General features: G+C 65.5%; 2 protein-coding genes across 3 annotated transcripts in view; one reads left to right on the plus strand and one right to left on the minus strand.

Annotated features, from left to right (window-relative positions):
- On the plus strand, positions 1-5272 carry SLC31A2 (solute carrier family 31 member 2). The gene is made up of 4 exons (XM_040531879.1): positions 1-221; positions 3101-3167; positions 3647-3821; positions 4342-5272. The coding sequence occupies exons 1-4, from the start codon at positions 216-218 to the stop codon at positions 4508-4510; spliced, it is 417 nt and encodes a 138-aa protein (XP_040387813.1). The 5' UTR covers positions 1-215; the 3' UTR covers positions 4511-5272.
- NIBAN2 (niban apoptosis regulator 2) overlaps positions 5190-15967 on the minus strand; it is a 27308-nt gene continuing 16530 nt past the window's right edge. Inside the window, exons 3-15 of one of the 2 annotated variants that reach the window (XM_040531875.1) lie at positions 15306-15434; positions 14856-14961; positions 14129-14296; positions 11134-11249; positions 10956-11060; positions 10087-10249; positions 9442-9629; positions 9083-9238; positions 8707-8823; positions 8227-8334; positions 8004-8115; positions 7089-7642; positions 5190-7031 (exon numbers count right to left, since the gene is read on the minus strand). In XM_040531875.1, the coding sequence (XP_040387809.1) occupies positions 6486-7031; positions 7089-7642; positions 8004-8115; positions 8227-8334; positions 8707-8823; positions 9083-9238; positions 9442-9629; positions 10087-10249; positions 10956-11060; positions 11134-11249; positions 14129-14296; positions 14856-14961; positions 15306-15434 (2568 nt within the window). In that variant the 3' untranslated portion in view covers positions 5190-6485. Of the gene's footprint in view, positions 7643-8003; positions 8116-8226; positions 8335-8706; positions 8824-9082; positions 9239-9441; positions 9630-10086; positions 10250-10955; positions 11061-11133; positions 11250-14128; positions 14297-14855; positions 14962-15305; positions 15435-15967 lie in introns of both variants that reach the window. The other variant, XM_040531874.1, reaches the window with a different exon arrangement.

Raw genomic sequence — 15967 nt, forward strand, 5'->3', positions numbered from 1 at the left:
ACGGCTGGGCACGGCTGGGCAGGGCTCGGCACAGCACGGTTGGGCACGGCTGGGCACGGCACGGCCGGGCAGGGCACTACAACTCCCGGGGCGCTCCGCGCCGCGCGTCACGCAGCCGCGCCGGGCTGAGCCGAGCCGGGACGGGACGGGACGGGACGGGACGGGACGGGACGGGCTGAACCGGGACGGGACGGGCTCCGCTCTGCACCGCCGCCATGCAGGTGAGGCTGCCGCCGGGGTGGCGCCGTGCCGAGCCGTGCCCAGCCGTGCCGAGCCGTGCCGAGCCGTGCAGAGCCGTGCCGTGCCCGGGGGCCAGCCCGGTTGTGCAGAGGGTCCGCGCTTGGCACCCATGGGTGGGGGCAGCCCCCAGCCCCCCTGTACCGCTGGTGTGCGGGTGGGTGCGGGCACCCCCGGCCCCGCCGCCCCAGCCCGGGGCACGCTGTTCCCCGGCCGGCAGCAGCCCCTTCTTCTCTGGAGACCCCCTTTCTTCCCCGGAGACCCCCCCTTCTTTCGCGGCCGGGGTCCCCCCGGAGCAGCCGGCAGAGCCACCTCCTTTAAATCTCTTGTTTTCGATCTCGTGCCCCCCCTGCACGTTCCCAGGGGCCGTGTAAAGGCTGATTCACTTCCCTTGGCACCGCGCATCTTCCCGCAAGAGCTGCGCCGCGGTTCCTGTTTTTGTCCCGTGCTGTGCCTGTGACTTGGCCGGGCTTGGGACGGGGACTGCACGCAGCAGCGGCCCTGGGGAGCCGGCCATGGCGCACCCCAGTCCATGGTGTTCCCACCCGGAGGCTCTCCCTTCGCCCCTGCGGAGCCTGGCACGGGCACGGACCGACAGCAGAGACGTCCCTCGGGAGCTCGAGTCCCTGCACAAGTGCTGTCACCGCTCGCTCGGAGCTCGGAGGCAATGGGGACAGCAGCCACACCGCCCCCCCATGAGCCCCCCCCATCGTCCCAGGCTGGTGCATTGCCCGCACGGGGCTGCAGCGTGGGCAGCCTGGCACCACAGCCCGCCCGGGTGCTGCCTGCAGCCCCGGCTCCGTGGATGCACCCAGGGAGGCAGAGCCCGGCGTGCGGGGCCGGGTGTCCCGGTCGGACCGGAGCAGCAGGTCGGGAGGCAGCGGGCAGCCGGCCCCGCGCCGTGCCGAGCAGGTGGCGCTGAGTTTTTCAAAAGAGGAACCCCACGGATGAAGCCCCGACATGGATGTGCCGTGCACATGAGGAGCTGCAGCGTGGGGTGGTCCCCAGCAGCCCTGCTGGGGTGCGTGAAGCCAGGCGAGGTGCAGAAGAGGTGCTGGGTGCTCCCCCCACAGCACCTGGTGGGTCACCACTGGTGGGTGGGGACAGGAACAAGCCCCTCAGACCAGAAGTCCTGCTGGCATGTCACCCTGCAGCTTGGGTCACTCAGATTGCGAGATTTTTTTAGGATTTACCCTCAACCTTTGACAGCACAGTCAGCATGGCGGCTGTCTGCGGAGGGTTCACGCTGTGGTGTTGCTGTAGGATGGAGCCACAGCGTCACAGAAGGGTTTGGAAGGGACCTTAAAGCTCAGAGCCCCTCCAACCTTAAACGCCTCCAGGATGGGGCATCCCCAGCTTCTCTGGGCAGCCTGTGCCAGGGCCTCACCATCCTCTGAGTGAAGGATTCCTTCCTTACATCTCATCTAAACCTCCCCTCTCTTTATGGAGGAGGGGAGCAGGGCACCATTGGCCCCAGGAGCGTCGTTTTGGCCTCCCGGACACGCTGGGTACCCGAGGGCACGGGGCAGAAGCTGCCCAGGCTGGGCGCCCTGGGACCAGGAGCAGTGCGGGGACCTTCTGCAAGTCACCTGCGTCTCCAAAGTAACGTTACCTCTGCCGTGCCTGGCCCTGCAGACTTAGGGTTGAACCATGCAAAGGAGAAATAGTTTCATTTAAAGGCTAATTATCATAAATCCGTTGCCAAAGGAGGCTTAAAAGCGTAAGCCAATTATACGTCCTAATGTGCTTTGGTAACGAGTGGCCAGAGCGTGTAATTAGAGCCTGAGAGCTGCGCAGGCACCGCTCACCATGGGCACGGGGAGCATGGGGGGAACAGACCTGGGCTGGGTGGGGGTCCCAGCCGCTGGGACCTGGTGAGACCGACAAGGGCAGGAGGAAAACCCAGTGCAGGTTTTTGTGGCAAAGGACTGGCAGCCGTGCCCTCAGCTCTGGGCGGTTTCGCTGGGGAAGAGCTGTGGGCCAAAGCTTTCTCCTCCTGTTTCGGCGCGATGAAGCTCTTGGTCAGGTGGTCACCGGTTAAAGGCTCTTCGGGGCTGGGAATGCCGGCGCTGGGGGACTTTGCTGCCTGCTTTGAGCTCTCCCTAAAAAGCAGTCGTGGTCCTGGGTGGGTCCTGGGCAGCCCCCGGCAGCCGGAGCCGTAGCAGCCTCGGGGTGATGCCGGCTTTGGCTGGAGCAGGCAAGAAGATCCCGTGGGAGGTGCAGGAAAGCGGAGGGTTCCTGGGCTGGGCTGCAGCCGCCAGCCAGTTTCGCTTTAGGCTCCAGACGGCACCCACAGCCGCTGTCTGCCTCCCACTCCTCAAGCCCCGGCAGCGCGTGCGGGTTGCTGGAGCTTTGGGCTGCAGGCTCCCCACCACAAGGGTTAGCTCAGGATTTCTCTCGCCAGCCCAGACACGGGCTGGAGGGAAAAAGCTGCCCTGCAAGAAGGCAGAGGTACGTGTCGAGCCCGCTTTGCGTGGCTGGGATTTGAGTTCCTCTTTCTATTTCGGGATCCGGACAAAAACTGCACCGCGTGGCAGCCCCCTGCCCACAGCCGGCCTCCAGCCCCAACCCTCCCGGTACCAGGGGCTGCGCCGGGCGCAGGAGGGGCAGGGCCACCAGGTGCGCCCTTCGTAGTCTGCAGCTCAAAGAAGCAAACCTGCAAAGAAGAAAAGGAGACGCGCACACCTCTCGCTTTGATTCGGGGAAGGGCCGTGGGCAGGAAGGGGCCGGTGTCAGCCCTCGGAGGGCTGTGGGGCGCTCAGCACGCGGCCCTGCAGAAGCCACAGGGCCATGTTTGCCGTGGTGCAGGTGGCATCGTCACCCCCAGCCGGTTCCTAACCCCTGTCCTCGGCCTCTCTTCCAGATGACCTTCTTCTTCTCAGACAGGGTGGTGCTGCTGTTTGACTTCTGGAGCGTGCACACCCCCACAGGTAGGCTGCCAGCCCCGTCCGTCCGTCTGTCTGCCGCTGGCTGTGCTCGCCAGCCGGGGAAAGGGGCGCAGGGCACAAAATTTTTGCATTTCTGGCATATAATGCTAGGTAATGCTAGCAGTGATACCTGCTGGTGGGCTGGGAGCTGGGGAGGGGCACGGCCCCCCCACACCCAGCACTTAACACTGGGTTTTTTGCTGCAGCGGGCACTCTGCGGGGCTTTGGGGTGGCCCCAGCTGTTACCCAGACCCGCAGGTCCAGTCCTGCAAAGCAACAGATGAACAAACCCTCCTCCTGCAAGTGGCTGGCAAGCTTTTTTTTTTTTTTTTAATCTTTTTCCCCATTGAAAAATATTTGTTCAGCTGAGGGCAAGCTGCTCTTTTCGGGAAAAAAAAAAAAAAGAGAAAAAAAAAGAGGAAAAAAAAAAGAGGAAAAAAAAAAACCAGCTGCTGACTCGTTGGGGTCTGCTTCTGGTGCAGGGCTGGCGCTCTCCGTGCTGGTGGTTGCGCTGCTGTCGGTGCTGTACGAGGTGGTCAAGATGGGCAAGGCCAGGGTGCTGCAGCGGGCGCTGCTGGCCGTGTCCCCCAGCCTCAGCCGTGAGGCGCTGCTGGAGCCCGACGAGGGGGATGGCGGCCACGGGGCCACGCAGGGCAGGTACGGCCCGGCCCGGGCAGGATTGGGCCCTGCCTGGTGCTCGGGGGTGGCTGGGAGGTGGGGATAGTGGAGAAGGAAGGCTGCGAAGGGGCAGCAAGGGGCTCCCAGGGATGATGGAGGGCAGGAGCCAGACCCAGGGTGTCCCAGCCCCGCCGGGTACCCGGGGACTGCCCCCGGTGCTTTCGGCTGCATCCAGTGCCCGCAGCCCCCGGCACCCACATGGGGTCCTTTTTGGGGTGGGGACGGGCGCTGCTCAGCTGGTACAGCCCCAAGCAAGGCCGGCCCGGGCATTTCCTTCCCATCACAAGCCTTTTGAGCCAAAACCTGTTTTTTCATCTTACCTTTAATCCCAGCTGTGCCCGAGGCTGCTCGTAACGCCAGCCTCTCGCTGACCCCAGCCCCATGCCCAGCTCCCTCCCCACGCCCTACAAACCCCCCCCACAGTTCACTCCCAGTGCCCTGGGGGGCTGACACCCACATTTTCCCCTTGCTGACGGGGCTTTTGCTTCTCCCACCGCAGGTGGTTCCAGTTCCATGTGGCCCAGACGCTGCTGCACATGGTGCAGGTGGTGCTGGGCTACACGCTGATGCTGGCCGTCATGTCCTACAACGCCTGGGTCTTCCTCGGCGTGCTCGCGGGCTCCACCATCGGCTACTTCGTGGTGTACCCGCTGCTCAGGGTGGGCTAGGCGTGGGGACCCACCCCCCCGGGACACCGCGGGGTGCTGGGGTGGCACCGCTGTCACACAGCCACCGTCACGTCTGCTGGCTGCGTCCCTGTCCCCAAGCTGTGCAGGACGCGGCACCACCGGGGGTGGCACTGGTGGCTGTCCCCCGGCTCTCAGGGAGCTTTTGGCCACGGGATTTGGGGAGCTGACTGCTGGGGGTGGGGGGTGCTGGGCCCCCCCTCTGCTGGGGGGGGGGGGGGTGCGGTTTTGGCACTGGGATGCTCCATGTGTGATCTGGGCAGGTCCCTGGGCTCCCCTCCAGCACGGATCCTGCATCCTGCCCTGCCCCAAACCCCTCACACTGTGCCTTGGGGGTGCCTGCAGAAGGAGCCCGGTGCTGGGGGGTGGGGCCCGGCCACCCCCCCCCACCTCACCCCCGTGCCTCCTGGTTAGCACTTTAGGATGGGGAGCTGCTGCCTCCTGCTGCCTGTGGCAATAAAACCACTGGGGTCGTTCGGCTCCTGGCTTGGTGTGGGGCTGCTGGAGGCGATGCGGGGCCCTGGCACCCCCCGGCTCACAGTGGGTTTGGGGGGGGCTGCACCTCAGCCCCATCACTGCCCCCCCCCCCTCCCCCCCGGCACACAGCAGTGTCCTGGGGCCGAGCAGTTGGGGAGTAAGGACAGTCTCCTCTGGCTTTAAATAAAGCTTTAGTTCTTTTATTAATTATTATAAGCATATCTTAAACATTTGTATAACATTCTTAATAAAATATCTTGGAAGAGACAGGTTTTAAGTTCCCAAGGGAAGGCACTTTGGTTGGGGGGCGCTCCCCAAGTGGTTTGGGCTGGGCACCCCCTTCAGAGGCAGGAACAGCGGCACCTAAAAATGCAGGCGGAGGTCGGGGCGAGGTCCCGGTCGGTCCCCGTGCCACACGCTCACACGTGCGTGCGCACACACACGCACACTGCCAGCTCCTGAGTCTCGCCCAGTGCCCCCAGCCGCCCCTCCAGTGCTTTCGGTGCGTCCCCCGGGGCTGTGACCGACCTGCAGGGGGTCCCGGTGCGGGGGGGAGCCCTTCTCCCAGCGCTGCCCCCAGCACCCTGCTGCCAACCTCTGCCGAAGCCCCAGGTCGTCGCCCACCCCCCCCCGCCCCGGCTGCTGTCAGAACCCCCTGTTGGGAGGGCTGAGGGCTGGAGGCTGGGGGGGGGGGGCCCTCTGGCGATGCCCAGCTGGGAACCAGGCAGCAGCCAGCCAAGGCTGAAGTCGCACCGCTGCCACCTCCCCTCCAAAAAAGCTTTCCCTAACTCCCAGCCAAGCCTGGGCACGGGGTGACAGCAGCCCTGGGGTGGGTGCGGAGCAGCCTGGGGGCCTTAGGCAGCCCCACACCTCGCCCCCCAAAGGGCCAGCAGCTGTTGTGCCGGCACCCCCACGCAATTCTCCTCCTGCCCCACACATCCCTGTGCTCCTGGCTTCATCTCGCCCTTCACCCCCGCGCAGAGCTGCGGCACCCCCAGCCCTCGCCGTCCCGTTTTTGCCCACCCGCCCCTGCAGCCCTCGCTCCCCTCGGTGCCGGTGACGGCACGAGGCCGCCCGGGAGACGCTCCCCGTGGGGAGGCTCTCAGGAAAACCCCACGGATGCGGGCAGGGGACGGTCCCCGCTGCTGGGGGCCAGCAGCTGGGAGCATCCCGCAGGCAGCGGGGTTCCAGCCCCCCCCCCCAGACAGCCCCAGGCATGTGAGCTCGGCCGGGGGGCGGGGGGGCAGATAAAGCATCTCTCCAGTGGAAAAGAAGGAAATAAGGCAGAAGAAGGACAGAGCAGAGTGCAGCGGGTGCCCTGTGCTGAGCCAGGCCCCAGCCGGCCCCCCCGGGTGGCGGCCAGCCGCGCAGCAGCAGGACCCCCCAGGTTGGGTGACCTCGGTGTTCCCCATCCCCTCCCTCTCCCGCAGCGCCGCTCCAGCCCCAGCAGCCCCAGGACCAGTCCACGGCGGGCACAGGGCTAGAACTCAGTCTGCACCCCCTCAACAACGCTCTCCGTCGTGCCCGCAGGCTGCGGGGGGCTGCAAGCCACCGGGGGGGCCACCTCCTCGCCCGTCTCCTTGTCACCGGGCTGGTGGCAATCCGTCCCGGCGGGCGGTGATGGGACCGCGGCTCCGGGCGCAGGTGATGCTGCTGCTGTGGGGTGGTGCACCTCATCTCCTGATGGGGCCTCGGCTCTGGGTGCAGGTGATGGTGTGGGGTGGTGCTCCTTATCTCCTGATGGCACCCCAGCTCCAGATGTAGGTGACGCTGCTGTGGCATGGTGCATCTTATCCCCCGTTGGGATCTCAGCTCCAGATGTAGGTGATGCTGCTGTGGGGTGCACTTTATCTCCTGATGGCACCCCGGCCCCAGATGCAGGTGATGCTGCTGTGGCATGGTGCATCTTATCCCCCGTTGGGATCTCAGCTCCAGATGCAGGTGATGCTGCTGCGGCATGATGCACCTTATCTCCTGATGGGATCTCGGCTCTAGGTGCAGGTGACGGTGCTGTGGGATGGTGCACCTTATCTCCTGATGGGCTCTCAGCTCCAGATGTAGGGGATTCTGTGGGGTGGTGCACCTTGTCTCCCAAAGGCACCCCGGCCCCAGATGCAGGTGACACCGGTGCGTCACAGCGCGCCCCATCCCCATCGCTGGCCGGACCCCGCGGGGGGCCGTCTCCCGGCGCAGACCCCGCTGCCACCACCTCCTCGGTGGCCCCGCTCTGCCGCGTGGCGTGGGTACCGTTCGTCAGCCGCTCCTCAGCCTGGCCGCCGGCAGCTTCCTCCATGCTCTCCTTCGCCAGCATCTCCCTGATCTCCGCCACCACGCCTGGGGACCCCGGCGGCACCGCGGGCTCCGGCTCCTGCGGCTCTGGGGAGCTGGGGGGCAGCAGCGCCTCGGCACCCGCCTCGTAGGGCAGGGCCCCCTCGTCGTCCTGGATCACCGACACCACCTGCTTGGCCCTGCGGCGCTTGTCGGCGGCCGGCTCGGCCTCGGGCTGCCCGCCGTGCTCCTCGGCCCAGTCGATGGGGATGCCCTCGCCCAGGAGGTGCAGGTTGGGATCGCTGTTGTGCATCACCATGCTGTCGCGGTACAGGTTGTGCTTCCGCTGCACCGCCGCCTCCTTCACAGCTGGTGGCACCGAGAGAGGCGTCAGATGGGCTGGCACCAGCCCCCGGCACCCTGCACGGGGCCACCCCTTCCTCATGGGACACCCAGCACCCTGCACGGGGGTCACCCCTTCGTCATGGGACACCCAGCACCCTGTGTGGGGCCACCCCTTCCTCATGGGACACCCAGCACCCTGCATGGGGTCACCCCTTCCTTGTAGGACACCCAGCACCCTGCATGGGGTCACCCATTATAGGACACCCAGCACCCTGTGTGGGGCCAGCCCTTCCTTATAGGACACCCAGCACCCTGCGTGGGGTCACCCCTTCCTCATGGGACACCCAGCACCAGACTGGCCTTGCACGCTCTGGGGTCTCCCTACCTTGCATGATGTCTTTCATCACCGACTGCAGCACGACCTCCTCGTAAGTGTTCTCCACCAGGATGAAGCTGGCGAAGTCCTCGAAGATGAGCTCCTGGAACTTGGCTAGCTCCTGCGGGGGGAGAGGCCGGTCAGCGGGGTGCGGGACGGGGAGGTCCTGGTCCCGAGGGATGCGTGAGGGATGCCGCAGCCCCTCCACGGAGCGCTGCTCCCCTCCTCTTACCCCCTTGCAGGTCGGCGCCAGCTTCTTCAGCAGGAAGGGGATGGTGATCTGCAGCAGGGCCTCCCTGAAGAACTTTTTCCGCACGGTGCTGCTGTCGTAGTCATATTTCTGCAGGGCAGGCGAGAGCGGCCTCGGGTCAGCGCCCATGAGGGCCGCAGGGTGGCGTGGGCACAACCCCGTATTTTGGTCCCATTTCCACGGGGCTGAACGGCTTCTTCTGTCCCTTGCACCCTTCCACCCATGCAGTCCCTGTGCTCTCCCCCGACTTTCTGCAGAAGTGTTTGGGCCACTCCAAACCCTGGCTCTGGGTCCTCCAAAACTCAGCCCCAAAACAGCAAAACGCATGAAAGTCTCAATAGGAAGAAGCATTTCCCCAGAAGACGCCTGTTATGCATCACCGCTGGCCTCCTCCCCAGGCTCCTCACCCTCGGGTGTAGGCCACCGGGGGTCCCAGGCGCAGGAGCAGCCCCCAGCCCTCACCTTGAGCACGCGCTCGAGGATGCGCTGGATGGACTTGCAGAGGTCGTCCTTGCCCTGCAGCTTCCCCAGCTCCTGGTGCAGCAGCGTCTCGAAGGTGTACACGGCGTCATCCATTTGCTGCGGCAAGAACCATGGGGTCAGCGCCCGTGGGGGAACCAGGGGGGCAAGCAGGGGGTGTGCGGGGGGCTCTTTTGGGGGCACTGGGACACCGGGACGAGCCTGTACACTGGCAAGGCTCCCAGCAGCCCTGCCTGGCATCCACGGCCTCCACCCTGAGGACGGAGGGTGCTGGGGTGGCTTTGTCCCCGTGTCCCTGCTGCTCAGCCTGGGGGACACAGGATTTGGGATTTGTCCCCCTCCCTGGTCCCCATCCTACCTGTCTCATGTGGATCTGGGCCCTCTGCTTGAAGACAGAGGTGCTGGAGACGTCGAACCGCTGCTGGAGGCCCTCCAGTTTCAGCTGGTCCATCTTCTCATAGCACGACTGCATCTTCACCGGGTGGAAGGCCAGGTGGGAGAGCTTCTCCATGTACTGGGGACACGGCCACGCTCAGCAGGGCCGGGGCTGGCACACACCACCCCACGCCTTGCCCAGCAGCCCGCACCACCCCATGGGCATCGTCCCCGGGCATCTTCTCAGCCTGGGGTCCCCCAGCTCCGTCCCCACAGGGTCTGTCCCCAGGGCCGGCCCTGCCACCCCAAGCCCCATCCCGCTGACCCGCCGCCAGTGCTCACCTCCACCAGCTTCTCCAGGCCGCCCTCGTTGACGATGTTCATGTTCATGTCCGTCACCTCCTTGAAGAACACCTCCCGCACCTCGGCAAAGCCCTGGCTCGTGGGGGTCATCAGGGCCTCCAGGATGGAGGAGATGTAGGGCTGCACGTGGTTGCGGACACAGATCTCCGCCTTGGGGAGGACGAAGGCTGGGCAGAGAGCAGGGGTGAGCATGGCGAGGTTCCTCCGCCCTCCCAGCTCTGCAAGTCAGTCCCTAAGCCCCCCGGGGAGCTACGGCCCTATCCCCAAACCCCTCCAGGAGAAGTATCCCAGACCCACAAGACAAGGCAAAGAGCTCTTGAAGGTGGCCCTTGGCCTGTGTTGAACCTGTTCCTGCCCCACCGCCTTACTTGGGGCTCACTGCCCACCTTGCCCCCCACCTCCTACATCCCCCAGCTGCCTGAGGAGCGCAGGTCTGTGTGTGTGTGCTCGCTTGGCACCTGCCCTGGGCTGTGCCAACAGGAGCTACAATGCGCCCAGAAACAGCAGCACCTTGGCAAAACGTCCCACCAGGAGCTGGTTGTACGTGCACCTACATGTCTACACGTGTGCACCTACACATCTACGTGTGCACAGCCCCCCTGCACCCCGTCCCCCGGGGCTCACCTCGGATCTTGCTGGACAGGTGCTCCTTGGAGGTGATGATCTGGTCCATGTCGGTGCGGATGGTGCTCTCCATCTGCGGCCGCTCCACTTCGCACTTGGCCACCATGGCGTCGTACTGGGCCTTGGTCTGCTCGTAGACCATCCTGTACACGGCATCCGAGATCTGGGGAGGGACGGGGTGGGTGCCAGCACCCAGCTGGGTGAAATGAAGCCCCCGGCGTGTACAAAGCCACGGGAGGTCCCCGAGCAGGGGGACACCGGGCACGACTCAACCCCACAAGCCCCACGTGGCTGCCGGAGCTCCCTTTGAAGCCAGATGTTGCGATTTCGGGGCCAGCAGGCGGCAGGGCTGTCCTTCCCCTCCCTCCCTCGCCCTTCCCAGTTCTGCAGATTCACCCTGGGCTGTGCCGTGGAGACCAGAACTACAGAAAAAGCAGTGTTTGTGCCTCCGTAGGCTACCTCAGCAGCACGTTACGTGCTGGGTGGAAACCCCGCTGGCCACAAGGCTGTGACGGGCAGCTCTGAAATGTGCTCAGCCTTTGGCAAGGTCCTGGGCTGGATTTAGCCTGCGCTGCCCTAAAAATGGCTTGCTAAATATAGCTGGGCTGGGCTTTGCTCGGGGGACGGGCTTCTTCCCGTTTGCTTCCCTCGCTCTGGGAAGCAGGGAGGGACGGGCAGGGCTGCGTGCGATGGCACAGAGCGGTGCCGGGGGGGGGGGGGGGGGGGGGGGGGGGGTTGCCACCAGCAGGAAAGCCATCAGGCACCCAGCCTGGTGGGACAGGGACTGACACAGTGCCCCAGTGTGGGGGCAGGAGGTTGTAGGGGGGGTGTAGGTTTGGCCCCGGTGTCCCCACGGCCACCACCCGTACCTGGATCCAGGTGCGCTGGCGCTCCTGAGCCTTGCCCTTGAGCCGCGGGCCGATGGCGCTCCGCAGCTCCGGGAGCAGCTCCTCCATCACCAGGTTACTCAGCACCTGCGAAGGGAGGAGGCGTTGGAGACCCCACCCGGCCCCACAGAGCCCCCCCAGCCCAGGGGCCGGCCCTCACCTGGCTTTGGTTGCCGCAGAGCATGTCCCAGGTGCCGTACTGCTCCTTGGACTGGCGGTACATGCGGACGGCATCGGTGAAGGCTGGGGCCTCCACTTTGGAGTCCTCGGAGATCCCTGGGGGGCGAGGGGGGGGAGCGGGCGAGTGAGCAGGGCAGCGTGGGGACCAGGGGGAGCCGCTGGCAGCATCCCCAGCCTGCCATCACAGGGGTCCCCCACGTCCCCAGGGCTGTTGCACAGAGCCCAGGACTGTCAGTGGGGCTGGGGGAGGCCCTGACAGCGCCCCAGCTACACCAGGGGTCGGGGGGGCTTCCACAGGTTGGGAAGGAAAAGGGCAGGAAAGCACCCAGGAGAAAAAGGCTCGGCAAGACCAGGGGCTTTTATGCACCATGGGGGGTTCAGCAAGCCCTGAAGCACGGCAGGAGCAGGGGCACAGCAGGATCGGGGGGGGCGCTCTGCAAGCCCCAGTGGTGCCTGGGGGCTCACCAAGCCCTGCTGGCACAGCAGGAGTAGGGGCTCAGCAAACCCCAGTGCTGCATAAGGGACTCGGGGGCCCGGCGAGCCCTGAAGCACGGCAGAAGCAGGAGCTGAGCAGGGCAGGGGGCTCTGCAAGCTCTGGTGGTGCACGGGGACCTGCGGGCCCTGCAAACCCCAGGGGCACAGCAGGAGCAGGAGGTTCAGTGGATCCCAATGGTGCACAGGGACTTGGAGGCCCTGCAAACCTCCTTGGAGGATGGGGCCCTGGGGTGCCCGGGCTGCGCCGGAGGCAGGGGGGCCCCGTGGGATGCGGAGCAGCAGGGGAGGAGGAGGAAGGCGCTGGGCGGCGGGGATGAGTCACGGCAGCGCCCGGCGGGGAGGCGCAGCAGCAGCAGCAGCAGCGGCGTGCTCCAGCCGGTTCTGCTGCCCCCGCGATGTCAGCGCCCTGATTCACCCCGGCGTGGGGCCGCCACGCAAGGGGGGGGGGCACAGATGTCACCCCCTGTCCCCTGCTGCCACATCCAGAGACCCCAGGGAGCGGACAGGACGGCCCGGAGCCACCTGCCCCACGCACACCCTGCCCAGCCCCAGGAGCGCTGGCGCTGTGCCGCAGCAAGGCTGGGTGCCTGCAGGAAAAGGGAACAGCCCTGGGACACCCCCACAAAGCCCTCACCCCGCTAAACTCCATGCTAAAGCAGAGAGCAGCGAGAGTAGAGGTCCTCGGTGCTGGCTCTGCACCCTCGCCTTGCAGGACCCCCCAGGAGAGTGACCTGGGCTTAGTGACCGGGGCAGGAGGGACCCACCACATCCCCAGAGCGCCCAGCGCGCCGGGGCAGAGGTCCTGGGGAGCCTCAGCCAAAGGTGGCTTCGTCCCAGCAAGGGCAGCCCCGGGCTGTTGGCGTCTTCCAACACACGGGGATTTTTTTTTTTTAAGATGATCGCTTTTAAAACCTAAGCAGCTTTTCCTAAGGGACAGCTCGAGACGTGGGGAGAAATCAGAACCGCTGTGAAAGCTGGAGTCTGGCCCTTGCTGAGCGCCGAGGGGCGGCTGGGCTCGTCCAGCACCACGTTGGTGTCCGGGATGGGATGCAAGTGCCAGGCCTGGGACCTCTCCTGGCAAGGCTCCCACGGTGACATGTGTCGGGTGCTGGGCACCAGGAGCGATGTTGCACCCAGGCCAAATGGGGTGGGGGTCCCGCGGGTGGCCAGGCTGTGGGGCACGACTCTGCACACCCCCCATGAGGGGTGACATCGCTCGTCCCCTGTCCTTAGGGAAGAGCTGGTGTTACAAAAATCCAGAGACTTGTGAGGGGAGGTGAAACTTCCCACACTAATCACAAGCGGAGGCAGACACGGAGCCTCTAATTTGGGAAAAAGTTGCTCAACGGCAACAAAAGATCTTTCATTGGATTTGAAACAGTATCCGAAACCTTGCGAGAGCAGCGGCGGGCAGAAATCTGGAGCTGGGGAGGGAAGAAATGTCTCACAAAGAAAAACAGCCTGCAAAAATCAAGAAATCCACCCGAGCAGATCCCTTCCTGGGCCCGTGCCCGTGTCTGTGCCTTGTTTCATGTCCAGCTCAGGAGGAGGAGAGGGTTCAGCAGCACAGCCGCAGGGACGGCTCCGGCAGCTCCACCGGGGCTCACGGCTCTGCCTTCACCCGCTCAGAGCCTGGGCGGCCAGGGGGGAAAGGGGAAAGGGGAAAGCTCAAAATAAATAAATCAGCCCCTGAGCCCGGACATCCCCGGCTCACGGAGGACGCACGGACGTGTTCTGGAGCAAGGAGCGCCGAAAGGAAGGGAAAGAGCAAAGCACTCGGATTTAAGCTACCACGGGGGGATGAAAGCCCACGCTGGAATTCAGGCTCTGCACCCACCCTATCGCTCTGCCCCTAAAATATCGGGGCTATGAGCACCTCCCGGGAGGGAAAGGTGCATCGCCGGCCGGGCAGGTGGCTCCTTGCTTGCTACACGGAGCAGGCTGCAGGGCCAGCGCCTCCTTCCCCAGGACGCCGCTCGCACCGCGCGGCCCTGGGGCTCGTCCCAGGCACGGCTCAGCAGGAAAATCGTCTTTCCCTGCCAGGGTATCGGTGGTGTGGGCGCCCGGCCCTGCCTGCCCCGGCTGTCCGCAGCCCCTGCCCGAAAGCTGGTGCCGGCAGAGAGTGGGAGGAAGGAGCGCAGGACGGTGGCCTGCAGTTTTAATGACTTTAATTGCCAAATATTTTCTGCCTCGGGGTGGAAAATAGTCATTAGGGCTCCCCACACCGGCGTCTCTCCAGCTGGCTCCACGCTGGCTCTTGTCAACACTGGTACAGGCGTTGTGCTCCTCGGGGACCCGGGGACGTGCCGGGTGGCCGGAGCCCCCCGCTCCCACCCTCACTGGGGGTGAGACACTCCCCAGCTCCCAGCCAATTCCCCTTCTTCACCCCAAACCACCCCCTTAGGGCCAAAAAGGGACCGCTGCAGGGCCCCCGGCACCCCGTCTGGAGGCGGACACCCCCCGGCCAGCCCCCAGCTCACCGTTGTTGCAGTGCCGCACGCAGTCCTGGAAAACCGCCCCCCACTTCTCCTGCTCCTTGCCCGTCATCACGCAGAAGTAGTAGTGCCGGGCGTAGGGGTGCCAGAGGATCAGGGGGAAATCCGTGGGGCACTTCACGATGGGGGCGTTCCCCGACTTGGGCGTCACGCCTGCGGGGGGAAGGATGCTCTGAAGGGGCAGGGGGTGGCCGTCCCCCGGTCCCTTGCCCCTCTGCACCCCAGGGCTTTATGAGGGGCAGAGCATCCTGATGGAGGCGGCTGCTGTGCAGGCATCTGCAGGGCTTCGTGGTCTTATGAAAGCAAATGCCGACAAACCCAGAGCACGTTTCCTGCCGGGGAGGTGTCAAGGCTCTTCCTCAAACGGCCAAGGCCAAGCGCAGCCCCGGGGGACGGGGCTCTGTACCACAGCACCCGCGCAGACGGGTGCTTTGCCTGGCAGGGGTCGGGATGTGGGACTCCCCGGAGCTTCTGGGGGTGCAGGAGGGGCACACGAGACCCCTGGGCTCCTCCAGAGCCTCTGCCACAATCCCTCTGCCCCCCAGCACACTTCACCTCACACCCCACCGGGGGGGACTACGGGGCCGTTCTCCCTCCCTGCAGCCCCCCAACCCCAAACCCTCCCCTCCCCAGGTGTCCCCATGGGGTTCTCAGCAGCGCAGGGACCTTGGGGACCCCAAGCGTCCCTCGTCGCCCCGCAGCCCCCACTCACCAGGCAGGCTGCTGCTCACCAGCTCCAGGTACTGCTCCACGGAGGTGAGGACCTTGTAGCCAGCGCTGTTGATGAGCACGCGGGGCGGCAGCTCCCGCTCGTAAGCCTGAGCAGAAAGAGCTGGTGAGCGTGGGGAGGACTGGGGGGGGGGGGGGGCACAGCACGGCACCGCGGCTCCGTTCAGGGCTGCACCCGTGGGAGGTGGTGCAGAGGGTCCCCGTCCTCCTCCGTCGGGGTGGAGGGGGAAGAAACGCTGCGTGTTCAGGGGAGGGCTTTGAGACACCAAGGGGCACCGGGAAGCATCGGGGATGGTCTCGGGGATGTCCAAGCCCAAGCATTGTCCCTGGGGAGGGCAGGACGGGAGCAGAGGGGGGACATCAGATGCTTTGAGCACCCTGAGCTCGCTGCCCCCCCTGTCGGGAGGCGATGCCGAAGCCGGGGCGTCCTCACCAGTTTGTTCTCGTAGAGCACCAAGCCGTAGTTGTGCGGCACCACGCAGAAGCGGTTCCTCCACTTCTTGTTCTCCTCGATGTACTGGAAGAGGTTGCCCGAGTAGATGACGTGGTCCTCCAGCGGGACCTGCCAGGGGGAGACCCGCGGTGACCCAGGTGGCAGGGATAGGGGCTGCCAGGAGCACCCCCCTGTCATATCCCAAATCCCAGTGCCTAAACAGCGCCACGGGGTGACAGCCCGGCTGAGCGCCCGCTCGGACCAGGGGCCTCCAGAAGTCCTCCCAAACCTAAATTGTTGTGATTTCCCCCACCTGAGGCAGGAGGGGGCACATACAGCTTGACTGCAGGTGATGCTGCAATGCCCCAGGCTCCACAAGAAGCAGGGGACGGGGCGGGGGGGGACACCCCGCGTCCCCCCGCCGGGCACCCCCTCGCTGCCTGCCCAGCGCCTGGCAGCGTGCGCAGGCTGCCCCGACACCATCCCGAAGACAGGCGCGCTGAGCCGGCCAAGAATTCGTCCCAGGAATTTTTATGACCCCAGGAGTATAAACAAGAGCCAAGAGCTCTCCTGGCGGTGGGAGCGCTCCGCAGCTGCCTCTCCGTGGTGGCCACCCAGCACTCACCGCGGTGGCCACCGGGAGGGACCAGCAGGAGCAGGAC

This window comes from Cygnus olor, chromosome 19 (genome assembly GCF_009769625.2).
Source record: "Cygnus olor isolate bCygOlo1 chromosome 19, bCygOlo1.pri.v2, whole genome shotgun sequence".
NCBI classification, from domain to species: Eukaryota; Metazoa; Chordata; class Aves; order Anseriformes; family Anatidae; genus Cygnus; species Cygnus olor.

Bases quoted from the DNA above. Each gene is read 5' to 3' on its own strand.
- SLC31A2 (XM_040531879.1), top strand. The intron at 3,168-3,646 runs GTAGGCTGCCAG...CTTCTGGTGCAG, and splicing joins GAGCGTGCACACCCCCACAG to GGCTGGCGCTCTCCGTGCTG. The intron at 3,822-4,341 runs GTACGGCCCGGC...CTCCCACCGCAG, and splicing joins CACGGGGCCACGCAGGGCAG to GTGGTTCCAGTTCCATGTGG.